Raw genomic sequence first — 27,824 nt, 5'->3', positions numbered from 1 at the left:
GTATAAATTCTAAGTCAGAAGAGCAGTAAAAGAGCTAGGTAAATGGAGATTAAGCAACTTGTTTAGGGTCACATAGTTAGAAAGTATCTGAGGTCACATTTAAACTCGGGTCTTCCCCTCTCCAGACCTTGTATTTCTTATCTACTATGCTACCTAGCTGCCCCTTTTCAATGTCCTTTTATTTTATTTTTATTATTATTCTTTAAACCCTTATCTTCCATCTTGGAATCAATACTGTGTATTGGTTTCAAGGCCGGCAGTGGAGGTTGAGTGACTTGCCCTAGGTCACAGAGTCAATATTCTTTTAAATTGCATTACCCAGAACTGAGTACATCACTCCAGATGAGATCTAATAAGGGCAGATTACAATGGGACTATCACCTTCCTATTTCTGGATACTATCTTCTATTAGTGCAGCCCAAAACTATTAATTTTTTTTTTTTGCTACCACATTATACTGCTTTTTCATATTGAGCATGTAGTCCATTAAATTCCCCAGATATTTTTTCAGAACAATTGCTGCTTAACTCTATTTCCATTCTATATTAGTGGAGTTTATTTTTTGTTATCCAGGTATGACTTTACCTTTGTCCCTTTTGAATTTCATCTTACTAAATTTGGTCTAGGGCTCTAGCTTATCAAGATCTCTATCCTAATTGAGATTTTCAGCCTTGGATTTTTTGTTTTTATGGCTATTAAGCTATTTGTGACTAATTGTTTCAACCCTAAATACCTAGTTAAAACATTATAGCCAATTATCTTAATAACTCCATTCAGTTTCCTTTCCTTAGGCTTTGCCTTTTACCAGCCTATGTTCCTGTTTGCCCCATCCTAATAATCCACTCTATCAATTTGCTTTATAACTCCAGTTGTTCCACTTACCTTTTCTTACTTCTTATTTGCCTTGTTTTGCCAAATACCTTTTCCTTCTTCATCTTCCTCCTTAGGTCCTATTGTCTAATCCTCTTTAATCCTACTTAATCTTTTAATAGCCTCTTTCAACTGAAATAGAATCTGGACCAGGATCTAGAGATTGTTCTCTCACATGCCTCTTCTCAGATTTATCCTTTGACTTTCCTGCTAGTCCAAAACCTTTTTAAGGCTACCTGATTTCTTTCTCCTTTTTCAACTCAGAGCTTCTCCCAGTCTTTTTCTCATTGAAGCCTAAAATTGACTTAGTGTTATGGAGAGGAGAGTAGAAAGAACTTTCTAAAGAGCCATCCAACAGTGAGGCACAAGGGCTAGACAAACAGGGTTATGTGACTTGCCCAGGGTTACACAGCTAGGAAGTGTCTGAGGCCAGATTTGAACCCAAGTCATCTTGATTTTTAGGCCTAGTGCTCTATCCACTCAATTAGTCTGCTCGTAGATGCATATGCTCAATCAAAAGGCTCAGTGACTGTAAGAAATGTTATTGAAAGGCTTCTTGCAATTGAGTAGGAGATTTGAAACCAGATGATCTCTACAGTTCCTTCAAACTTAACAGTATCTATTCCTTCTTATTCCAGTGGGCTTGGCTCTCCTATCAAAGTCTTTTTCTGTCTGACAAGTCTTTAAAAGTATCTTCAGTGAAGACTTACACACTTGCACATTAAGAGCTTTCTTAAATGGATAAAGGAGAAGGTAATTGGATTAAAAATGATTGAGGGGCTAGGAAAAGATTAGCTACTTCCCTTGAGATAGCTTTGCTAGAGACATATGGTATATTCAAAAAGACTATTTTATTCCAAATTAATTGAGGTGGGGTGAAGCATTGAAGGGATCTCTTTCATTTGCTTTTTATATCTTTTTTCATAACTTTCACCTGTTTGGGTTTGTATTTTAATATCCAAACATTTTTCCCATAGGTCATATTTACATTTATAAAGTAGTTGTATTAAATGATGCACATCTACAAAGACCTTTTCTTTGGTACTTTAAAAATTCCAGCTGTCATAATCTTTAATGTCACTACTAGACTTTTCTGCCTCCCCTCACATTTGCCTTTTCCATTTGGTGTTATTAAACCAAATTTCCTGGGGAATGATTAGGTTTATAGAAACTTCTTCAAGGCGAATAATAATAATACTTCAAGATTCTGTGATTTAGGGACAGCTAGCATAGCACAGTGGATAGAGGACCTGGATTCAAATCTGCCCTCAAGACACTTTCTAGTTTTGTGACCTGGGCCAAGTCATTTTAACCCTAATTATCCAGTGTTTACTGTTCTGCAGTATCTGCTCTTCTACCTAATATTGATTCTTAAGACAGAAGGTAAGGGTTTTAAAAAAAGATTCTGTGATTTAATTGGTGTAGGTAGAAAGATACTTCTTCCACTGATGCAGATCACCACCTATCCATACACTGGTAAATGATTTTTTGTGAATTGTGACTAAAACATTTGGGTTCTTGATGATGTCTGATGTAATTTAGCTGGGTTAAGACATGTCTGTTTTTCATCACTGGATTTATATTTGAAGCTTTTTTAGTTAGGAAGAGCCTGTCAAAGTTTGTGTTTTAGTAGAATAGCAATATGATATTACAGTCAGATGCCAGACTTAGCATTTCAGGAACAAAATAATAAATCATATTTTCATAGTGCTTCAAGGTTTATGATGACCAACAATCCTCAATCTGGAAGATTCTAATAACAGATACTCTTCTTAGATTGTGCATGTAGAATAAGCACAATTTAATGACACAATTTTTCAGTGCTTTAGCTAGAAAGTTCTTTGAGGGTTTTATTATTGATGTCCAAGGTCTTTTCTATCTTAAAAAAATTCATGGACTTATTGAAATATTTCTCATAAAAATTTCAGGATGAGTTCATTGGAATTGAGCCCCTGAGTGAAGATGCCATTATCACAGGTTTTAGAAATATGCCTATATGTCCCAACCCAGAAGACACTTGTGATTTTGTTAGGGCAGCCCGCTTCGTATCAACTCCTTTTCATGGAATAACAATACAGAATCATCCACCATCTGCCAATCCTGGGAGAATTCTTCAGGAAGATCTACAGTTGAAGCGAACTTCTCTAAACCAGCGGACTGTTTGTGAGGTTACTTATAACCAAGCTCTCGGCATTAAGAAGTTGAGGTAATTATGAATTGTAATATATATGAATCTGCTTCTTTATGCCCTTCCTTCCTCACTGTGTGTCTTATCAGTTTCCTAAGACTATGGCCTATCTTAAGGGTACCAGGTATACTTTATTCTAACTTTCTTTAGGTGCTAAATTACATTCAGAATTTGCTTTTAATTTGTTTTGATATGGCTGTCTAGACTAATATAACTTTATCATAATGCTAAACCCAAAGTATTAGATAAATTAGTGTGGTCTGAAATAACTACTGCAACATAAAGATTCACTTCTACGTTCCCAAATATGTTAAATAGTCACTTTAAATTAACTAGCATTACGCAATTATTATTAACAAAATTTCACTAAAGTTATACTGTTTTGTTAGATTTCAAATGCCTGGGGTTAAAGGTATCAGAGTCTAAAGGAGAGGACGTTGGACTGGGAAGTTAGATGATCATTGATTATATGGTGTGTGAAAGTTTTTCCTAGCCATAATACATGTGTATTTCCTATTCTGATTGATAATATTTATAGTTGACCTTAGACAAGTCATTTAACCTCCCTGGGCCTCAGTTTCCTCTTCTTTAAAATTAAGTGGGAAGGAAGGGGCTGCTAGGGAGCTTAGTGGATTGAGAGCCAGGCCTAGAGATTGGGGGTCCTAGGTTCAAATCTGGCCCCAGACACTTACTGAGTGACCCTGGGCAAGTCACTTAACCCTCCATTGCCTAGCCCTTACTGCTCTTCTGCTTTGGAATCAATATGCAATATTGATTCTAAGATGGAAGATAAAGATTTTTTTGTTGTTGTTTTAAAGAAGAAAGAAAGTAGGGATGTTTATAGGGTGATAAGGAGGGAGAAAATGTGTGTGTGTGTGGTAGGGAATAAAGAGTAAGGTAAGGGTTTAAAAATAAATAAATAAAATGGATATGCTAGATGAATACGGTGAGAGGGGGCTGGATTATATTTAATAAACTGCATAATGCTTCTGAAGTCCCTTCCTTCTATATCTGTGATCCTATGAGCTCTCCTACTTTGGATTCATGATCTAGATGCATTGTCCAACAGTATGCAGATACCACAGAGCCCATTGGTGTCTTTTTATCCTTTCTAATTCTTATTTGTATCTTCCTGTGTGTTCTTCAGAGGGTGATATCAGACCTCATTAATTCTCTTGTTCTCTTTGTCATTTCATGAATACTTTTCGAATGCCCAAGAAGTGTCCTTTATGCTACTCATCTGAAAACAATTCCTCATAGACCATATGCTCACACCTATCCTCTTTCTCTCCATTGACCTTTGAGTGAACTTCACCTTTAATACTTTGGAAATTCTGTGACTTGAAGGTATATAGCACTAGTATAAGAAGGTGGGACTTTGTTTCAAAGAGAAGTTTGGGATCATTAAAAGCATTATGCAATCCAGGCTCCTCTCACCTTATTTCAATTCTAGCTTCATTATTTGTCCTTCCATGATGTCTTTCCAAGATAGACATAGACATATACATTTTTTTCTTCCTAACTCAAAGGCCAGCTTCCCATCCACTTTACCAGGCTTCCTCTCCTCCATAAGATTTTATGAATGAGTTTATATTCTAGACCAGGGGTTGGCAACGTATGGCTCTTGAGCCATATCTGGCTCTTTCTGCAGGAGCCATAAAGTCAATTTTTTTTCAGGCGCTGTTACAGGAGCGCTCACTGTGAGCACTGTACGGCTCTCATGAAATTACATTTTAAAAAATGTGGCATTTATGACTCTCACGGCCAAAAAGGTTGCCGACCCCTGTTCTAGACTGATGCTGCTTTTTGGCTGCAGTATCTTTTAATTTGATGAAGATGTCAAATGTTTATTGGCTAAGATAGTTTCTAGGTTCTTTTCTTCTCCTTATAACACTTGATTTATATTTTTTACACTTAGGAAATGGTAGTCAGTGTTGATGTCTGCTTTTTTATTAATTCCTTGTTTGGGGGACATTAAAATCTTGTTTAAATAAGCCGAGTCAATACTGAAAACTAAGACCTCAATTACATGCTAAGTCTTATTTTTATTCTTCTAATTTGGTAATGATTTTGATCTTTGCTCTGAGAAGACAGTGGAATTGAGTATACTGTTATTTTCTCTCAGGATATAATTGGCTTCATTTTTTGTTGTATTGTTCAGTGTTCACTGTGCCTAACATTTCCCAATTCTCTTCCTTCTGTGCAGGTATTATCCTAGGCTTTTTTATAGTCATCAATCATCTGGTTCCCTCTTGTTTCCTAGGGATGATGTCAGCAAATGAAATTATGAATTTTGTGGGCTTTGAATCCTAAAGGAAAAGTTGTGTAATCAATATCTGATTCTTTCCTTTGTTCAGCAAACATTATTTAATCATTAAGTGGGGAAAAACAAAAGAAAGGCTCCCTGGAAAACAGCTTCTCATGTCATCTGGTTTCATTTAGCATTATCCTTCTTCTAGCATTTCCCACCTCTTGATGCACACATGCATTGTCTTACCTAGGTTGCTCTTATACTTGGAGAGTTCAACATACCTTTTAATGACTCACTGGGCCCCTTAGATCTCTCATTCACCAGTCTCAATTCTTGTGAGCTATATCTTCACTCTACCTGATATGCAAAGGAATGGTCATATCTTAGATTTCACCATCACTCAGAATTGTCACTTCCACAATTGTGAATTCTGAATTCCTTTCTCTCTGTCCTTTGATTTCTCACTCTCCCTAAAACTGTTCTTCCTGTTTACCAGAGCCTCTTATCTCTTCATCTTTCTCAATTCTCTTAGAGACATTACTTTGTCTCTGGCTGTACTTACCTCATTTCATGGTTTTATGTGGGGGAAGGTATATGTTAGTAATAGTCAAACAAACAGTTGTTTTGTCAAACAAAGGGATGCTGAAAAACTGTAGTGTAGTTGGAGCAATACTGAAGACTAAGCAAGACCCACTGTTATATTCATAATCTGGGAAGTGATGGATGCCACCTTAACTGACAGGGATGGCAGTTGGAAGACTCGGAATGTTCCCAGGTGCTGTGAGCCAGGAGGTCTCTCTCTGGAGGTCTCTGGACTGGGAAGTCTCTGGACTGAGTGGGTAGTTGAAGGGTGACAGGGAGGTCTATGAAGAAGAGAGTAGGAATAAATCTGAATATTTCCTGATAGACTGTGAGAGCTAGTGCATTACCAACACTGGTAGTGAGAAAGCTGGGAGAATAAGATCATCAATACATCTGCATTAATGGCTTTCCCTATTCTCTGGCTTGGCTGTGGCCAGGTCCCGCCAGAGATAGAGGGAGTAAGTCTCCAGCTTCCACCAGATTAATAGCCTCCAGTCCTGATTGTCAACTAGGGTTTCCTATAGATCAATAGGGTTTCCAATCCCCAATCCTTGACCTTGTTATCCTTTCCCTGTTTGTAGATAAAGAGTGTTCAACAACAAGTACCTTCCTGAGTGGTCTTTATATCACGGCCCTTGGGAAGGGAGTCAAACGCAATCAGATCCTAAACACTTTATCCAAGGCAGATCATTAGCCCAATACTAATCTATCCAACCCCAGGTTGGACCAGGAATGGTTACCTATCTATCTAATCTCTTGATGGTCCTTAACTGGGCAGCTGTTAAGAGAGAAAGGGATAACTTAAAGCAGCAGTCAAGGGTGATCAGAGTTGGTGTTCCTCCCATTAACTGCAACTGAGGAGAGTACAGATAGATACATCAACATCATTGTATATCTATACATCTCCCTTGGACCCTTTATTTATAACACCACTTTCCACCTATCCTGAGTTAGTGGAGGAGATAGTATTATAATGGGATATAAAGAAAATTCAATTTAAAAATCCTTTAATTGCATATTTCCCATATGTGCACTCTATCTTTGGTATAGCTCCCTCTAGTGTACCCTTCTAAATGACTGTGTATTCTAATGACTAGAGTAATTGTTAGGAGTTAAGTACTAATGAGTAATCATCAAGTAGCTAAAAGATAGAATAGTGTACTACTAGTACTTAATACTTGGATATTAGACAAAGATTCAATTCACGAAATATTTATGTGGTAGCTAGAGACTAGTTTGTTTTTACTTATTCTTTAGAGTCAGAAATTAGGAAATTAGGTCTGGATAAACCTAAGCTAAGAATAGGAACTAGAGAATTTGGCAGTAGATTTCCTTGGTGGTCACAGGATCTTAAGGAAAAGTTAAGCCATCATTTCAACAGTTAGACTGATTCTATAAAGTGGGACTGTGCTCAGTATGGTGGTGGAATGGGTGGGAGCAGAACAGCCCTGTTCTCCTGCAAGTACTCTAGCAAGGAGTTTAAAAAAAAAAAAAAAAAAGAAAAGAAAAACACTGAGGAAATTATTAAGAAATCTAAGGAAAAAGTAAGTGCATTTTTTCAGCCCATATCTGCACAGAGACACAACCAGCTGCTCTTGAGTACTGGGAAAAGTGTCCAGAGTAAAAAAAGGCAAGTTAGGAGAGTGGGGGGAGCATGGAGCACCTTCCATTTTAGAACCTACTGGTAAGCTAGGGAAGCCTAAAGCTATGGTCAGAGGTAGACAGTGAAATAAATAAGGGAGTAGGGGACTACTATCTTTATACTCTTATTCTTATAAATTACCTATAATAATAGACAGGAACCTGGACAAAGTTTAGTCAAAAGGACCAGGATTCTGTAACTATGTCACCATAGAGAATAACCTATGCCCTGGTATCTTATCTACTGCCTAGGCCCAGAGTTTACCTAGCATACACTGCCCCAGTGCAATCCGTTGGCAGATAATTGAAAAACACTCATTACTGCAGACTGAAAATAATACAGATCAGTAGCAAAGAAGGCCACACTAGTCCTTCCAGAGCACCTAGCATAGTGCTTGCCACTGAGCTGGATTTGATGAATATTTATTGATTGAGTAATCTGCATTGGTAAAAGAGAGTTTCCTCATCACAAGTTCTCTATACCATTCTTGGGGGGGAAATGCAGTACTTTTGACATTGGAACAGGAAAAAGGAAGGGAAAACAGGAATCAAAGCCTTGAGGCAAGTGAACTAAATAGGTTTGAGGCTTTGGGAAATCAACCATTATTCACTTAGAAAGCATTATTAAATGCCCACTGGGGAGCAGCAGGCAGATAGGATCTGAAACTTGAGAATGTGTAGATGATTGTCCAGGGCCAGCCAGGAGAGAAAGTGGGCTCAGTGTGAAGTCAACTACAAAAGGAGGAGGAGGGTGTAAGCTGTAGACATAGAACAGCAATATTGTAGAGAAGAGGGCTATAGGGCATGTATTCTTGGAGAAATGATAATCCAATTGGACTGGAACACAGAGTTGGCAGAGGAGTGTGGCTGAAAAGGTAGCAGAACTCAATTGTGGAAGGACTTTGAATTTCAGCCCAAAGAATTTATATTTTACTCAAGATCATTTATTTTAAGTTCATAAAAATTCAGCACCTTAGTTTTAAAACTATCCCATCTGAATGTCTTGGGGTGGGGATTGGGGGGCAGTGTATGATTTTCCTTCTGTTCTGTTCATTTTGAAAAATGCTTCAATGACATTTTTTTTTTTGCATCACTATATTGTCATTCTTAATTAACCCCCAACTCTAATCTCCACACCCCTCCCCAAAACTTTCCTTACTACAAAAAGTAAAATCAAACAAAACAAATCCACACATTAGCCCTGTGCAAAAAAATGCGTGTCTCATTCTTTACCTTACATCACCTGTTAGGAAATGAGAGGCATGCTTCATTATAGGTCCCCCTAGAGACATGGTTGACAATCACTTTTATCAAAAAGTTTATTATGTCTTTCGGAGTTGTTGAGTTGTTACTTTTTTTTTAAACCATACCTTCCATCTTAGAATCAATACTGTATATTGGTTCCAAGAAAGAAGAACTGCAAGGGCTAGGGAATTGGAATTAAAAGTGACTAGGGAATTGGAATTAAAAGTGACTTGCCCAGGGTCCCACAGCTAGGAATATCTGAGTCATATTTGAATCCAGGACCTTCCATCTCTAGGCCTCGCTCTCAATCCCACTGAGCCACCTTGCTGCCCCAAGAGTTGTTACTTTTAACAATATTTAAGTCATTGTACACATTGTTCTTCTGGTTCTGTTTGTCACTTTGCATCAGTTCATATAAGTTCTTCAGGTTTATCTGAAAATCTATCCCTTTCATCAGATACCATTTTTTTAACCAACCATTTTCCAATTGACAGGCACCCCCTTACTTCATAGTTCTTTGCTACAACAAAAAGTACTGTTTTATTTACCTCTCTGAGGATATATGCTTAAATTAATAAAGTGATATTGCTGAATCAAAAGGTTTGCACAGTTCAGTGACTTCTGGGGTGTGGGTTCCAAATTGCATTCTAAAAGGCTGGATCATTTCAGAGTTCTAATAGTACACTAATGAGTCTATCCTTCAATAACCAGTGTTTTTTTCCATTGAGCAGAGGGGTGATGTGGTCTTATCTATTTATGTTTATTCTGACAGTGGTATAATAAATGCATTCAAGTAGAACTAGGAAGAATCCTTACAAGGGACAGGGAAGAATCACAACAGTAAGGTTTCAGAAGCAGGAGACTTGAGTAAATGTTAATATTACTAATAGGAATGTTGGAGTTGGGAAAATAATTTTAGGGGACAAAATAAAAAGCTTGATTTTGGACATGCTGAGTTAGAGCTATACCAGGTTGGATGTCAGGGTGATGTCCTTTAGGCAGTGGGAGATAACAATTTAAAGCTCTGGAGGTACAGGACCTATAGTTGAAGTGAATGAGATTGCCTAGGAGTAGAATAGAGAGAAAATAACCAGGAGCAGATCTGTGAAGAATGACGAGAGGTTAAAGTATATTATTTGAGGGGTTTGTCAACAGGTCAGAAGAGAGGATGAGACAGAAAAAAGCTTATTGTGTATTGTAATTAGGTAGTGACTGGTAATTTTAGAAAGAGCAGTTTTAGTGAGAGTGATAGAACTGAAAATCAGTTTGAAGTAGTTGATCAGAGTGGTCAGTAAAAGAAATATCTTCACTGTCATTTATTTGTTTCCATTCGCTGCCTGGCTACTAGCTTCTTCCCTTCTGTCTCCTACATGCTCATGATTTTTTTAAATTAAATTTTATTTTTTTTTAATTGCCTATAGAAACCATTTTTTAAAAAACCCTTACCTTCCATCTTAGAACCAATATTGGTTCTAAGACAGAAGAGTGGTAAGAGCTAGGCAATGGGGGTCAAATGACTTGCCCAGGGTCACACAGCTAGGAAGTGTCTGAGGTCATATTCGAACCCAGGACATCCCATCTCTAGGCCTGGCTCTCAATCCACTGAGCCACCCAACTGCCCCCTTTAGAAACAATTTTTGACAGTTGTTTTCTGACATTTTGTGATTCAGATTCTCCCCCTCACCCCACCAGTAGTCTGATATTGGTTGTGCCAGTGCTTTCATGCAATGTATATTTCCATATTCCTCATGTCATGGCTGAAAACACATGTCGTATATACAGTAAAAAACTCATGAAAGAAATAAAGAGAAGTATGTCATGCCATCAGATTCCAATTCCTTCTTTGGCTGTGAATAGAGGTTTTTTTCGTTTTTTGTTTTTTTTATCATGAGACCCTTAAGGTTATCTTGGAATCTTGTTTTCTTGATAATAGTTTAGTCCTTCACAGTTGATCATTATACAATATTTCTGTTACTGTTCTGGTTCTACTCACTTCACTTTGCATCAGTTCATATAATCTCTCTGTGTTTTTCTGAACTCATCCTGTTCATCATTTCTTATGGCACAATAGTTTTCCATTACAACCATTATCACAGCTTGTTCAGCCATTCTCCAATTGATAGATACCTCCTCAGTTTCCACTTCTTTGCCAATACAAAAACTGCTGTTAAAAATATTTTTGTACAGGTAGGTCCTTTTCCCCTATTTCTGACCTCTCTGGGATACAGACCTAATAGTATTTCAGGGCCAAAGGATATGCATAGTTTTGTGGTCCTTTGGGCATGGTTCCATATTGCCCTCCAGAATTTTATCAGTTCACAGTTCTATCAGCCAACACGCCATTGATTATCCTATCCTCAGAAAACTGTAACTTGATCCTTCTATCCCCAGTAACTGTTATCATATAGCCTTGTAGCTAAACTCCTTAAGAAGACTGCCTATAATAAGTACCTCCATCTGCTTTCTGACTATCATTCTCTTCTTAACCAGTTTCTGACCTTATCTACCAAAACTATTCTCTCCAAAGTTACCAGTGGTCTCTTAATGACCTTTTCTCAATCTTCTTTCTCCTTGACCTCTGCAGCCTTTCACAATGTTAATCATTCTCTCCTTGGTACTCAGGCATGGAGGGAGAGTAGACTTGGAATCAACAAGCAGATTAGAAAGATTGGAATATAGAATGTATGAAGGGGAGTATTGGAAAATAAGGATGAATGGGTGTGCTTTGACTACTAAGTTGAGGAATTTTAATTTTTTCCTATAGCTAATATTAGAGAGCCACTGAGGATTCTTTTTTTTTTCTTTTCCTAAACCTTTACCTTCCATCTTAGAATCAATACTATATATTGGTTCCAAGACAGAAGAGTAGTAAGGGCTAAGCAATGGGATTAAATGACTTGCCTAAGGTCACACCACCTGGAAGTATCTCAGGGCAGATTTGAACTCAGATCTTCCTGTCCCTAGACCTGGCTCTCAATCCATTGAGTCATCTAGCTGCCCCCCTTGAAGACTCTTTAAAATAATAATAAGTATTATTGGCCCACAGAAATAATAGGTGATTAAATGTGATTGGAGGTTTAAAAAGCACTTCACATGCATTATCTCATTTTACCTGACCAACAACATTATGACAACAACATTATGAGGTAATTACTTCAGATATTTCTGTTTTACAGATGAGGGACCACTGAGGTTCATATAGGTTAAATGACTTGCTACTCATACAGCTATTAAACATCAAAGAAAAGCCTTTTAAGATAAATCTTATATTTTTAAAAGCATTTCTATTTCTTCCTAATGACATCTTCCACCCCTGCTCCATCCCCAAAATAGACCTCTTCCTTGTAACAGAGAAGTTAAGCAAAACCAACATTTGTGTGCCCCTCCAACAATGTGTGCTTTATTTTGCACCAAAGTTGGGGGGGGGGGGGCGTGATTATTGGAACAAGGTTGGCAGGGATATGATGAAGGCATATGTTAAAAGGCTTTAGGAGTTGGGATACCTCCTTTGTAATCAGGAAAGAGGAGAAAAAGAGTGATGACTGCAAGAAAAGAAGTTTTGAGGAAGGGAAGTGGGTTCCGGGGGAGATCATGATATATTTCTCAGCCAGCCTCCATGGTGAAGTAGGAAACTAAGTCATCTGCTAAAAATGTTAAAGAAAGGGAAGTGTGGTAAGAATAAAAAGATTCCAAGCAGTTATTTTAGAGAATGAAATAGGGAGCTAATAATGAAAAGGGTAGAAAGGTTATTGAGTCATATAGCAAGGGCCTATCTGAGGCTGTAAACCATAAATTTGTAGTAGATGAGATCATAATGATCTCATGACTTTATTCAGAGATATTGGGCAGTTTGAGGACAGGAGTAGAGAAATAATATAGTAGAGATTACTTAAGTATGGGGAGTCGGAACAGTGAAAGTCAACAGAGAAAGGAATTCAATGAGAGTAGTTAGTTTGTGAATTATTTAGTAGTAGATCATAAGGCTGAATTAGGAGGCAAATGAAGACAAGGGAGAAATGATCTGGGAAAACAGGAGTGAGTCAAGGGCCTGCAGGTCATGGTAAGGACAAAAATTTTAATGTGAGTGAGTGGGAAAAGCAGAAGGATAATAAACTAGGTTTGGAAAGTGGAATTTCAAAATAACCAGTCTTAAAGGTACCAGTTCAAAGAGAGACTCCTAATCTGGAGTCTGTGAATTGATGGGAAAGTAATTACATCCTTATTTTTCTTAATCTTTAATTGAAATTTACCATTTCTTAAATTACAAGGTTTTATTTTAAATCTGAGCAGGGAGTTCATAGGCTTTACCAGACCACCCAAGGGGTCAAGGACAGATAAAAAGTTAAGAAACTCTGCAAGAAATATCACAGAATCTTGGTCAAGTCAACAAGTATTTATCAGGCACTTATTATATACCAGTCACTATGCTTCAGTGCAAGCCATGTAAATACCATCAAAAAGAAAGAGAGCCCTAGTCCTCAACGAGTTTACATTCTAAGGGAGGAAGACTCACATATAAAGGAGCTGAAATCATTGGCACTCAAGACGCTGAAGAATTGTGTGGTAAATGAGTCATTAGGTATATGTATTCTTTTAAGTTCAGTATTTGAGGAAGGAAGGAAGGATACAGCTCAGCTTCATGGAGAACTTACCTAGTTATAATTGTCACCCAAAGGATATAGCCAAGATACATATGCTAGTTTGTGGCATGGATTCCTTTTATTTTCATCCTGAGATATGCCTTAGCAAGTTTTGTCAGGATCACAGTATGATAATATATCCTGGACTTGGAGGTTTAAGGCTTTATAGTTTGGTGTCTCCCATCAGTCAATAAATTATAATTGCCCATTATGTGCCAGGCCCATGCCAAACTCTAATACCATCTATAAGAGCACAGATATTGGACAGTGTTTCTCAAATTTTTGGTCCCAAGACCCCTTTACTCCCTTAAAAATTATTGAGGAGGGGGCAGCTGGGTAGCTCAGTGGAGTGAGAGTCAGGCCTAGAGACAGGAGGTCCTAGGTTCAAATCTGGCTTCAGACACTAACTAGCTGTGTGATCCTGAGCAAGTAAGTCACTTAATCCCCACTGCCTAGCCCAGTGATGGCAAACCTATGACATGAGTGCCCTCTCTGTGGGCACGTGGCTACTCTCTTCCCTCCAGAGTCCCTTACTAGAAAGGCAGAGGGACTCAGACAGAGCTACTCCCCTCCTCCTCTCCACCAGGCCCAAAGACATTTTTTAGCATCACCTGTCACTCTACTCAATAGCCCAATGGGAGCACTTCCTCCCTCCCCATGTGGGGTAAAGGGGGGGAGGGGCATGGCACTCTGTCTCTAAAAGGTTCTCCATCACAGGACTAGCCCTTAAGCCTGGGAACCAATACACAGTATTGATTCTAACATGGAAGGTAAGAGTTTAAAAAAATAATAATTATTGAAAATCCCACAAACCTTTGTTTTTGTGGGCTATATCAATGTTTACTTTAAAATTAAAGGACAATTGTGGGAAAACATTTATTTATTTAAAATAATATTTTAACATTTGTGTGAAATTATCTTATTTTTAAAAACAAAAAAATTAATGAGAATGTTATTTTTTACATATTTTTTTTGCAAGTCTCTTTAATATATAGGTTTTTCTTTTTCTTTTTTTTTTTTAAACCCATAACTTTTTTCTTAGTATCAATTGTAAGACAGAAAAGCAGCAAGGGCTAGGCAATCAGGGATTTGCCCAGGGTCAACACAGCTAGGAAGTGTGACACCAGATTTGAACTCAGTTCCTCTTGATTCCAGGCCGGTACTCTATCCATTTTGCTACATAGCTGCCCCTAATATCTTCCTTAATAAAAGATATCTAGATTCTCAAATCTTCTTTTCCTTTCAATATATTATGATACGTTGCTTTAGTTGGAAATATATGGGAAAACTGGCTTCCCTCAGATTTGTAGTTGGAAAAGGGAGGCATATTTTAATAGGTAAACAGCATCTTAGTATTATTATGAAAATAGCTTAGATCTCATGGACCCTCTGCAAGATTCTCAGGGACTCCCAGGAGACTCCAAACCATAACTTGAAAACCATTGATAAAGAGTAAGAAAGCCCTGGAAATTTTAAATATTCTCATCAGGAGCATTAGAAATCCTTTGCTTCTTAGTGGGTATATTTACGGTTTCATAAATAATTTTAACTATTTTTTTTAAAACCTTAACTTCTGTGTATTGGCTCATAGGTGGAAGAGTGGTAAGGGTGGGCAATGGGGAGTCAAGTGACTTGCCCAGGGTCACACAGCTGGGAAGTGTCTGAGGCTGGATTTGAACCTAGGACCTCCCATCTCTAGGCCTGAATCTCAATCCACTGAGCTACCCAGCTGTCCCTCAATAATTTTAACTATTTATCAATATCTCCCTCCCCATTGCCTTTTATGGGGAAAGAAGTAAAGTCTAAACAGACTTTCAATTTGAGATCCCTGAGGATAATGGCAGGAAATGAAGTTCAAAAGTCACAGAACAGCTTTGGAAAGTAACCTGGAAGTTGATAGATGGGGAGAACAACAAGGATAGGAGAAAAGATGATAGAAATGAATTGAGTGGACTCTAGGAGAATAGTATGAAAGAGGGAGAACACAAATGAGTTCTACCCTTCTCCCTCTTAGTCTTGTAAACTGAGGAGCATGAGAGAAAGATTGACTTTCAGTGAATTTTTGCAAGAGACATGGTGCTCCTTGGGGAGACAAAGGGCATGCAATGAGTGATAATTGAAAAGCTCAATTCTGCATTTGTAGAGTATAGAGTAGGATTCCTAAGGAATCAATGGAGCAGCAGACTTAGGAGAATGAGTGAATCAGGTTGAGTTGGCCTTGAAGAAGTAGTCCTGATTAGAATACAGATACAGGTTTAAGAAATCAAATTGTCTTGGGCTCAGACTATGGTAGTAGGGGAATCAGTGGAGAAATAGGAATAAGCAAAGTAGGAATTCACGACAATCAACTTTGCAAAGAAAGAGTAATGTGTCAAGGAATGGGGAATAGTTAAAAAGGATGCACCAAACCTAGTGGGAAATCCAAAGCAGTGAACTAATCCTACTTCCTCAGCCACAAAAATAACAACCTGAAGATTATCCAAAAACTAATTATTTTATAAAGTATGCTAAAAGGGAACCAACTTGTTTTTATTTTTTTGACATTCATTTTTTTTCCAATTTTGAGTTCCAAATTACCTCCCTTCCTCCAATCCCTCCCCCTCCCATTGAAAAGGCAAACAATATAATACCCATTATACATGAGGTCATGTAAAACCCATTTCTATATTAGCCATCTTGCCAAAAAGAGAAAGAAAAATAGAGTTAAAAAAACATACTTCAACCTGCTCTCAAAGTTCATCATTTCTCTCTCTAGAGGTGGTTAGCATTTTTCATCATGAGTCCTTTGGAATTATCTTGGATCATTGTATTCATCAAATTGAATAATTTGAGTTTCACTTCTATTGCTGCCTAGTTTACCAAAAGAGTGAAAATTCAAACAAGAACAAAAAGTGAAAGAAAATGTAGAATCAATTCAGTTACAAATAATATAACTATATAGGCCAAATGTGTCAAATGTAATATTTTAAATCAGCAAGATGGGTAAATATTGTTGGATGCCTCAGAAACCCCAAGTTTGCTTGTCATGTTAAAATGGCTAAGTATTGCTGTTCAGAGTCTACCTGCAAATCAATTGGATTTAAGAAATTAAGATTTTCAGCTGCTGAAAGAAAAATTGAAAAGATCTGGGTAAACTAATAGTGAATTCAATAGAATTGGAAAAACAGCATATACAATAACTATAATAATGTAAAAGGAAAATCTAAAGAAAACTGGATGTTATATAATTATAAAATTAATGCAGTGTAAACTTAATCTGAGAGAAGGGAGAAGAAACCCTTCTCTTCCCTGTAGAGGTGAGAGACTAAGGTTATGGTTGCTTTGTCAGTTTTGCTTAACTGTTTTCCTTTGTAAGGGAAGCTTCACAAGGGGAAGGTATGGAGGGTGTATATCTGGAAATTATTTTTTAACCCTTATCTTCTATCTTAGCATTGTTTCTAAGATATAAGGGCTAAGTAATTGAGGCTAAGTAAGTGATTTTCTCAGGGTTGCCCAGCTAAGAAGTGTCTGTGGTCAGATTTGAATCTAAAACCTCCTGACCCCAGGCCTGGGCACTATATCAACTGTGCCACCTAGCTGCCCCAAAATTGTTCTATTGTTAAAAAACAATAATAACTAGTTGGCATATTGTTGAAAAACAGTGTTTTTTTGTTTTGTTTTGTTTTTTGAAAAAAAAATACAGTTGAATTTAGAGTTTAATCCTTTCTGCCACTTCAACTAATGAATTTCAGTGAGGTGAGAAAGTTAGCATTTATTACTTCTGCTGGAGATTGACTCACCTGTGGCTCTTTCAGCCCAATCGTGGAAAATAGTCAAGAAAACACCTGTTCCTCTGGGTTCTCAGGATCTTCTGCCTCCTCAATTTCAAATATTTCCTCAACTAAATGCCTTCAGATCCCTGAGAAATTGGAACTTACTAATGATGAGAGCATCATTCATCCTTTGGGTAAGTGATTCCAATTCCTAGTATCTCTGAGTTCTGGCTTATGTTTTGGAGAAATGGCACAAACCCTGAAATACCTAAAATATATAGAATGTGACCTTGACTTGGAAGTGACTTTGGTAAGTAAATATTGGTCACATACTCTTTTGTTCTTCTTTTAAATTTTCTATTTTAAGTTCATATTTATTGGATAACACTTTTGCTTCTGCCTCTACAGATAATTCTTACTCACCCTGGTGCTTAGAGCAACGTAGACAACTGTTGGACTCACTGCCAGAACTAAGAACCTCTCCAGATTTCTATTTAGAAGAGAAATCCATGCCTGAGTTAGAAGTGGGAAAAAAGATTGAATTAGGTGGTAAGTGTCATAGAGAAGCTTTGGTACCTAAATACTTGGATGCTATTGCAAAAGTTATAGAAATAAAAAATATCAATGAACCAGGTCTTAGTCACCAATAGTAATTCACTTTAATGAAAATTATCAAGTGATTTTGAAAGTCCTTCTAAATGTCCCTCTAGAAATATGGCAATATTTCTTGCTCTTAAGTCAGACATTAAGGTTAAGTGTAAGCAATACTTAATATAATTCATAAAAGTAAAGTAATTCTTAACAGGTGATGAAGATTACTGCATCCAACAGGAAAACTTAATTGGTGAAGACTACAGGATATTTCGGGTAGCTCAAGGCAACTCTGCAAACTTAACTATGATAAAGGTAGGACAGAATGTTTATATTCCCTGCTTTATCTTACATAATTTATCTAACATCAGTAACCATATGAGTATTTGGTACTTTTAGGTTTCCCAGAAATCTACAAAATTCCCTTTCCTGAAAGTCAGTAGATAAAAGGACCAATTGCTAGTTTAGGCCAGGGACAAATAACAAGAATTAGAATTCATCAGAAATTTGTGGTTACAGATCTGGAACTGAGTGTAGGCATAACTAGGAACTAGATATCAAGCAAGATTGGCCTTTCTGCTTCATCAAGTCACTAGGTTTTGGAACTGGCAATGGCAGAGACCACTGTTGCCTAGAAAAGATTCCCATAATTACTCCAGGAAGTAAAGAACAAGACAGAAATTCTGTCTTTACCTGATCCAGGAAAGATAACTTGGAAGACTCTAGCTTGGATCAGAATTTCAGAAAAGATTTGCTAAAGGTGTGCTTAAGGAAGAGAGTTAGTAAATCAACCACTGACTGAATTGGATCAAAGACCAATGATAAGGAAACAAGTTTCTCTTTTCATACCAAGGTAAAGGAAAGTCTTAGGAGTGTTTCTTCTATACCTCCATCCACTCTCAGCACACATAAAGGTACTAGTGTTATTGGCTAAGGATAGCTGTAAGGTGATACTACTCTGTCCTGTACTATTTGGCCATTGAATTTAGACGACCATGCCAATAATTTTTCCTTCATTCATACAAATACATAACTGTCATTCAGTTGTTTTCAGTCATGTCTAACTCTTCATGATGCCTTTTCAGGGTTTTCTTGCAAAGATACTGGAATGGTTTGCCATTTCCTTCTCTAGTTTATTTTATAGATGAGGAAACTGAGGCAAACTGAGTTGAAGTGACTTTCCCAGATCAGATAGCTAGGAAGTACCTGAGATTAGATATGACCCCAGGTCTTCCTAACTAAAGACTTGATCCACTGTGCCATCTACCTACCCCTATACAGCTCCGTAAAGGGCTGCACATAACACATTTTTGTTCTTGGGCAGTAGTACTTGTGTGTTTAAAATGCCAAACGTTTTGTAATTAATATTGATTCCAAAGCAGAAGAGTGGTAAGGACTAGGCAATTAGGATTGAGTGACTTGCCCAGGGTTCCACAGCTAGGAAGTATCTGAGACCAGATTTGAAATCAAATCCTGTCTCTAGACCCAGCTCTCTATCCATGAAGCCACATAGCTGCCTCAGCATGTAAAGTTTTAAAAGACTTCACTTGACCAACTTTTTGGTCTGCCTTCCCAAACAATGAACAGAATTTAGTCCATTTTAAAAGTGGAACTGCCACAGAGATGACTTAGCCATGGTCACATCTTTGTTGCAGCTGTTTGTAGAGCTTGAGATTTCTGAGTCACAGCCCTGTTGTAATTGAATCCATTAAGATGGACTGGTTGGTTTATATTTCAAATAATTTTGATTGATATCTTTTGTTTTATATCATCTTTGCCATCCCAAAATTAGTAAGCTTCCAAAGAACAATCTTATGACAGACTAAAAATGAGAGAGAAAAGCATTTCATCAAAACAAACATTGGGAAAAGTTTGACATTATCTGCAGTGTTCCCCGCCCCTATAGAGCTACTAGTGCTTTACAGAGAAAGAGGAAGAAGGGAAGAGTCAGGAAATATAAACTTAATTGATTAATTAATACAATTGATATTTTTATCTTTAAATAATCATTTTCAGGTGTACTCTCAGCCTGTACCATGGGATTATTACATCATTCTCAAGTTAAGAGAGCGTCTGAATGAAGAATTTGAACACAATTTCAGTGATGACTGTAGCTGTTATCTATATCAAGATGGCTGTATTATTTTGCACCAGAGTACAAATTGTTTCACACTTTGGGTTTGTTGAAATACTTTCTTTAAAAGTATAATATGACTATATTTCTCAAGTAGTGAAATATAGCTTGCATTTAGCAGAGATTTTGATAATGGTTCCTGGATGTCATTGGATTGGCTTCTTCCCCTCACTTATTTTGGACAGGCATCTCTATTTGGAATATATGTTTTTTGGGGTTTTTTTTACCTTTTTTTTTTTTTAAACCCTTAACTTCTGTGTTTTGGCTCCTAGGTGGAAGAGTGGTAAGGGTGGGCAATGGAGGTCAAGTGACTTGCCCAGGGTCACACAGCTGGGAAGTGTCTGAGGCCGGATTTGAACCTAAGACCTCCTGTCTCTAGGCCTGCCTCTCAATCCACTGAGCTACCCAGCTGCCCCTGGAATATGTGTTTATCAGAAAGATGTTTAAGTTTGACTGCAATGATTGAATGAAGGTTTCATTTAACTAATACTTGTTTGGCACCTGCTATGTAGATAACTTCTGCTGAACTAGGTGCTGCAGGGGATTTGGAGATGACTACAATGTTCCTATGAAGTTTGAAGTCTAGTATTTGAATGCAAGACCTTCTACCTCCAAGCCTAGTGTTCTATTCACTGAGCCCCCTAGCTGCCCAGGGCCCTACAGTAGTAATCTGGCAGTGTTGTTTAGTATATATCAGAGAGAGCAGAGATTGAAATAGAGAAACTACTTTAGACTGTTATCATAATTCAGGCAAAAAAAAATGATGAATTTCTGACCTAAGATAATGGAAATAGGAGTAGAAAAGAAGGTATGATGGATAGGACTAATAACCAGGATAGACTTAGAAGGAATTGGCAACTAGTTTTACTTGAAGAATGAGGGGGAAAAAGTGGATGATAAAAGATTTGAACTTCAATTTCTGGGGAAATGATAAGAAAAATAAGGTAGTCAAAAGGAGATGGTGATTTGAGGAGGTTTGAAAGGTGATTGTTTGGTTTGGGGTATATATTGGAAGTGCCCATTTTGACAGTAAGCTGTTCAACAGTAAGCTGGAAATACAGACTGCATCTTGGGAGAAAAAGCTAGAGCTGGATCTTAGAAGTTGGCTCTAGAGAAGTGTAGTTGAAGCCAGTAAGTGTAGTTGAGATTGCCAAGAAGAATGTTGTGAAGAGAAAAGGCTGAAAATAAAACCTTGGAGACAACCCAAATTTAGATGATGGGAGGGTCCACAAAGGAAACAGCAAGAGACAGAATGAAAGAACCAGGATAGTTCATAAGAATCAAGAAAGAAAAGTATCTCAAGAAGAATTGGGTTCAAATGCTTCAGAAGGGTTGAGAAGTATTAAAAAAAAAAAAATGGACATTAAGAAATACTGACCCCTTCAAGAAATTAGTTTCACAGAGAATTTGAGACTGAGTGGGGAAAGGACTTAGCAAAGGGCTTTTTTCTTTTTTGGTTTTCTTTTTCCTTTTTTTTTTTTTTTTTAAATAGGAAAACTTGAGTGTGTATTAATAAGGGAAGGAGCTAAGGAAAGATGAGAGGATGAACAGTGAATGTCCTGAGAAGTAAAGTTTTGTTCAAATTTTTATTAGAAATATTGATACTCTATGATGTGAACTATCTGAAACAAGGGAACAAAGATGTTTATGACACATTCTCATTCATTTTCTCTTTGTCTTCTGTTTCTAGGATCTTCTCCAGCACAGTGAATTCACTGATCCTGAGGTAGCAATTTTACTTATTCACAACCTGTTGGCATTAGTGGAAAAGCTACATAGAGCAGAAATAGTCCATGGAGATTTGGGTCCTAGGAGTCTGATACTTGGAAACAGGTGGGTCATTGTTCTTTGTAGTGTTTCACACCAGCCCTTCCTTCAGACTCAGAATACTTGCAACATCTTTTGATGAACATGAATGCATTTAAGAATAAAATTTCTGTTTCCTAACAGTCAGTGATGGTTGGAAACAATTAAGAAAAGAAATTTAGAGAGGAATTTATTTGAGACTACCACCTATAGCTTATAGGTTTGGTTTTGTTTCTGACTGATGTTAATATCATCTTTTGAGTCTTCCATCGAGAAGAGGAAAACAATTTTGGCCTTATCCCCAAATAAATGCCACTATTGAGCAATCGGTAGAACCCTAATTTGTGGGAAGGATGTTGACTTTGGTGCCTTTGGATTTTTAAATATACTAGATATTATGAACTATATAGAAGGGAAAGGGGCCAGAAAAACCTTCCGTTTTGTACCTGTATCTATATGCTGGATATCTAGTGAACCCACAATATCTTACTCTAGATCACAAAACCTGAGAATGAAGTAGGCAATGCCTACTCATCCTATCTGGCCGTACAAGTCAGCTAGGACTGCTAACAACAATTGTAACTTTCTACAGCTCTCCTTGGGAAATGTGGCATTTGATCTTGGGCCTGGTCAAGGAAATTCTCCCCAAGCCACCAGGGGGCATCAGTAAAATACACAGAGATTTGGATCCATAAGAAAACTTAACCTCATAAAGCCTAGGCCTTTTTTTCAATTCTTAAAGTGTTTGGGAAAACTCTAATAGATAGATAGATAGATAGATAGATAGATAGATAGATAGATAGATAGATAGATAGATAGATATGTATATGAATCATGTAACCATGGGAAAATATTCTAAATCAATTAAATAAAATTTTTCAAATAAAAAAATAAAGATAGCCTTTCCTGGTTTAAGTGAAATGTATGCAATTGAGACTAGTTATAAAGGCAAATTATTTGAGAGTACATTATTTCCTAACTATCTAAAGAGAAGAAAGCAAATTGGAGGTGAAATATGGTTGGTTCTTTTGTTTCAGGGGTTAATAAGTACTTTTGAGTTATCATGAAAGCGTCTCTATTTAGTGAGCAGATTTATACCATAAGATAGATAAGATCCAAATACATAATTATTACTTAGTTAAATGCTGAGACCCAATAAGATAAATCTTTATTTCTAGGAAAATGTGTTAGGTGAGGACAAAGATGGATAAACAGTGTCAAATTAGTAGAAAATCCAGGTTTTTTCTCAGTGTGAGCATCTGAAACTTTCATTTCATCTAACTCCCAAAGTGGGCGCCACATTCCCCTGGTGGGTGCTGCAGCGATCCAGGGGAGCAGTGATGGCCACAGGTGCATTTATCTCTCCAATTAATTGCTATTAAAATTTTAAAAAATTAATTTCCAGGGGGCTAAGTAATATATTTTCTGGAAAGGGGGCACTAGGCCAAAAAAGTTTGGGAACCACTGATCTAACTCAATGTTAAGAAGAACAGCTTCCTATTCTTTCTGGATAATTTCAAGGAGGAAAAGTATGAACAGTTTTTAGAAAGCACAATCTGATTGCTGTGAACACAACTATAGCTTGCCTTGTATATACATGCTCATTTCCTCATTTATCACAACTTTTAATCAGTATGTGATATTTGTTGTCATGCATGAGAGCTAAGGTCCACACACCACTGCCCCCATTGCCTGTTGTGCTGTAGCCACTCAGTAAAAATGTTTCCAAATAACTGTGAACTAGTTTGAGTATACCTTCTGAAATGGTTTCCCTAGTGTCCTCTTTGTCCAAGTAACACTTCCCTCTTCATTGGAGTACTACTCTTGCAGATTCTGAACTAACCATTGGAGGGGGCCATAGGCATGGCTAAGTAACTGCAATACAGGTTTTGTTTTGTTCTAGTCTGTTTTTTCCCCAAAGCAACTGGGGATGATATAACTTAACACTTTTTCTTCCTTTTGGAATCCATGCTTAGGATTAACAATACCTGTATCTGTAATGAAAATGACCAGGCTTTGAAAATTGTGGACTTCTCCTACAGTGTAGACCTGAAGGCACAGCCAGATGTTCCTACCTTACAAGGCTTTCGCACTGTACAGATCCTAGAAGAACAAAAAATTATTGCTAACTGTGTTTCTCCTTACCAAGTAAGTGTATAACAGTCCCAGACAAAGGTGGTGACGGCTTCTTGGGTCCTTCCTCTTCTGAGCATGCTGTAAAAAGCTGTATTTATCTCTGTCCGTGTATCCTGCTTTTTTGTATATCTTATAAAGTAAAATATTCTAGAGCTGTGTCATTATTTCACTAAGGAATACAATGCTACAGACTCCTCCTTCCCCACAACCCTCTCCCTACCAGTACAGACAACAAGTGAGAGTGAGTTCTTCTTTCAGCTGCCAATTAGTAGTCATGTGACCACGGTCAAGACACAGCTTCTGAACTTTCATTTCCTTACTTATAAAATGAAAGCAATCTTTGTTCTTGCCTCAAAGGATTGTTGCAGAAGACCTAGTGAGTATATGAAAGTATCATGGAAATAGGATAATAAGAATAAAATGATAAACAAATTTGTTCATAATTAATGTACTAACTTATATCTTACGAATGATGTATATTTCTTCTAGGTGGCAGCTGGCATACATATAAATTGCCTGGAATGTAAGACTAGGTTTGTCAGTTTAAGTTATTAGGGGAAACTGTCACTCTGGTTCCAGGAATTCCCAAGAGCCAAAGTTTTTGCCTCCTCTGTGGGCAGGGAACACCAGAGAGAATCTGTGACAGTTGGACTTAACAGAATTTCAAACTCCTCGGGTCTCACAGAATTCCTAAGCAAGACCTTAGCTCCAAGTTCCACCCAAGGTAGTCTGACAGTCTGACAGGATTCACACTTACCAAACTCTTAATTAAAACCCCAAATCTATTTTCCCCTAATAATTATTTGTCCTTTTCATAAGGCCATTTCCTGGAGTTGTTCCTGCTGGTCAATTCTGTGGAGAGGACAATCAGATCTATCTTTTTCTCTCTCCTCTTCCTTCCGCCTCTCTCTCTTTCTCCTCTTCCCTCCCTCTCTCTCTGTCTTTCTCCCCCCCTCTCCTTCTCTCTGTCTCTCCTCTTGCTCTGTCTCTCTCCTTCCCCCCTTTTTCTCTCTCTCCATCCCTCCCATTCTTTCTTTCTTAGCATCAACACTTGAGAGAGAAGGGCAAAGGCTAGGCTAAGTAACTTGCTGAAGATCACACAGCTAGAAAGTATCTGATGCCAGATTTGAATCCAGGTCCTCCTGATTCTGGGCCTGATGCTCTATCTACTATGCTATCTAGCTGCCCTTCAGTCAAGTATTTCTTAAGCACTTACTATGTGTTAGGCACTATGCAAAGCATTGACAATACAAGGGTAAAGAATGAGGCCATCTTTACGTGCAAGGAACTTATATTCTAATAAGAATGAGAAATACCTATAAAAAATAGCATAAATATAAGATCATTTGATGAGTAAAGAACTAGCCTTAGACTGCTGAAAAAGAGATCATGAAATGGACTTAAGCACCTCAATATCAATTTTCAAACTTTTCCTTTATTAGCTGCCATGGTAATTAATGGGGAATTACTTTAGCTGATGGACTCTTTTGCTCATTTCAGGTAGACCTGATTGGTATTGCTGATTTAGCACATTTGCTATTGTTTAAGGATCATCTGCAGGTTGCCTGGGATGGTTCCCAATGGAAACTCCTCCAAAGCCTTTCCAAGTAAGTATTACCAAATTAACTTGTCTCTAGCTCTTTCACTCTCATAGATAGGTGATCTCAGGCAAGTTACCTAAACTCTTTAGGCCTAGTCTTCTCTTTTAAAACAAAAATAACACTCCATTACCCATCTCATAGGACTCTTATAAGGATTATATGAGATAGTGTGTGAAAAACTTGTCTTTATATAACAGACGTGAACATTTCAATATATAGAGTGCAGAAAAAGCATTGTCAGTCAGTAAACATTTATTAAGTGACTGATGTGTGGCCAGAGAAAATGCCTGCAATTGAAGCATAGTGTCTTGTTCCATGGAAGAGCAAGGAGGCCATTGTTACAGGATTGAAGGGGTAGGTGGTAGGTGGTAAGGTGTAAGAATATTAGAAAGGTAGGAGAGGGCTGATTATGAAGGGCTTTGAATGCCAAACAAAGCATTTTTTGTTTGATCTTAGAGGTAATAGGGATCCACTGGAGTTTATTGAATAGTGACATGGTCAGACCTGTGCTTTAGGAAAATCACTAGTGGGGAGAGACTTGAGGCAGGCAGACACACTAGCAGGATATTGCAGTATTCCAGGCATGAAGTGATGAGGGTCTGTGATGGCAGGATCAGAGGAGAGAAGGGGATGTCTGTGAAAGAGATGTTGCACGGGTGAAATTGACCGGCATTGGCAGCTGATTGGCTATAAGGGGTGAGAGATAGGGTAGAAACTCAAAGATGACACTTGGTTGCATGGCAAAGTGGTGATGTCCTCAACAGTCATAGAAAAGTTAGGAGGCAGGGAGGGATTAAGGAGGAAGAGAATGAGTTCAGTTTTGCACATATTGAATTAAGGATATCTACTGGACATCTAGTTTGAGATATCCCAAAGACAGCTGGAGATGGGAAACTGGAGGTCAGCAGAGAGGCATGGGCTACTTTATTATTCCCTCCTCTTCCCTTTGCATGGATTTATGATAGCAAAAGATATGACTCTAGCATCTTGACAAACTTATATTATCATTTCCTCTTTTCATTTTTGGCATCCAAACTCTTTTGACATATATTCTCTTACATCTTAGTGCAAAATAGTTCTATTGGCTAACCACAAAAAGAATCTTGATTGAATTCTGTTACATGTCTAACCCTACTGAAAACGGCTTTGTGTGTTTTTAGGCTAACAAACAGTGATTTGTGGAGCAAGTTCTTTGGGAGAATCCTAAATGCCAGTGATGAGTCCACCGTGTCTGTTCTAAGAGAGCTTAAAGAAGAAACAAGTAGGGTGTTTGATGACTCTTTTCAAAATCAGTTGGACAAAGCTTTATGGAAAGTGGAAAAGTTAATCAACTCAGGGGCTTTGCTCTCCCAACCTGTCTAGCATAGCAGTTACTGTCTCTCATTCTCCTCCCTAGAGATAAGGTTGGCTTTTGTGGAAAATGTGAACTGTAATATGATTTACTTTAGGGCATATTCTGTTGCACTGATTAACACTTTAGGCCTTTTTTTTTTTTTTGTAGACTATACTCCTAGCTATCTGGTATTTTTTTGGTACAATGATGTTACCAGAATTGGCCTTCTTTAGAACTTTTTTAAAGAGCTATTTTGTTCTAAAACTGCATTAGGGATGCCTTTTACCTGACCCTCACGAGGATTTCTCTGTCCCTTTTACCTTAATGATCATTGTTTGTTTTGTAAACAATAAAATTTCATTTGGTAATTCTCAGGAGTTTGAATTTGGCTTTTACTGGATAAGAAAATCTAAGACATAGCTTTGAAGGTCATTGATATTCTGACCGTTATAATTTATAAATTGGAAGTCAATATGGAAAACATTGATCTTGAAGTCAATAGACCTTGATTGAGTCCTAGCTCCAACATGCAAAGCACTTACTCTTTCTGTTTTCTCATCTATAAAATGGTAGTAATAGTGTCAACATAACCTACCACACAGGGTGTTGTGAGGAAGTACTTTGTAAAAGTTAAAACCAACATAAAAGTGGGCTTTTCATTATCACTGCCCCAGGCTGTGAATTTCAGTGGTAATTTGTACTGCTTCCAGTCTTAGGAAGTATCTGTAATGCCATACTGAAGTTATAGATAGAAAACACATTGCATAAAGCTCAACTTCTTAAATTTTACCAAAAAGTCTTAGTAAAATCCCCTTAATTTACCCCCTGCCGATCTCAATATTGACTTCAATTTTCATTGACATAAAACCTAGGTATGCTGTTGTTTTGAAACTATAGTTTGGGGTTGTGGTAGAAATAGTTGATTTTAAAACAAAAATCAGCAACTTTATAGAAATGTCTCATTTTTCTGTATAGGAGTGGGTGGCCTTGGAATGGAAATTTTTACTGTGAAAGAGATGTGGGTAATTTTAGCTTCTGGGCCATTTTGTGGGTA

General features: G+C 37.5%; 1 protein-coding gene across 1 annotated transcript in view; it reads left to right on the top strand.

Annotated features, from left to right (window-relative positions):
• BUB1B (BUB1 mitotic checkpoint serine/threonine kinase B) overlaps positions 1-26,799 on the top strand; it is a 58,124-nt gene extending 31,325 nt beyond the window's left edge. Inside the window, exons 15-23 of the mRNA XM_044660032.1 lie at positions 2,799-3,076; positions 17,212-17,363; positions 17,578-17,715; positions 17,975-18,075; positions 19,777-19,938; positions 21,585-21,727; positions 23,677-23,848; positions 25,337-25,443; positions 26,598-26,799. Of these exons, the coding sequence (XP_044515967.1) occupies positions 2,799-3,076; positions 17,212-17,363; positions 17,578-17,715; positions 17,975-18,075; positions 19,777-19,938; positions 21,585-21,727; positions 23,677-23,848; positions 25,337-25,443; positions 26,598-26,799 (1,455 nt within the window). The remainder of the gene's footprint in view (positions 1-2,798; positions 3,077-17,211; positions 17,364-17,577; positions 17,716-17,974; positions 18,076-19,776; positions 19,939-21,584; positions 21,728-23,676; positions 23,849-25,336; positions 25,444-26,597) is intronic.
• The last annotated feature ends 1,025 nt before the right edge of the window (positions 26,800-27,824 follow it).

The sequence above is a fragment of the Gracilinanus agilis genome, chromosome 2, assembly GCF_016433145.1.
Source record: "Gracilinanus agilis isolate LMUSP501 chromosome 2, AgileGrace, whole genome shotgun sequence".
Taxonomy (NCBI): domain Eukaryota; kingdom Metazoa; phylum Chordata; class Mammalia; order Didelphimorphia; family Didelphidae; genus Gracilinanus; species Gracilinanus agilis.
Note: the sequence above shows the minus strand (reverse complement) of the source record. Positions and strands in the feature narration are given on the sequence as shown.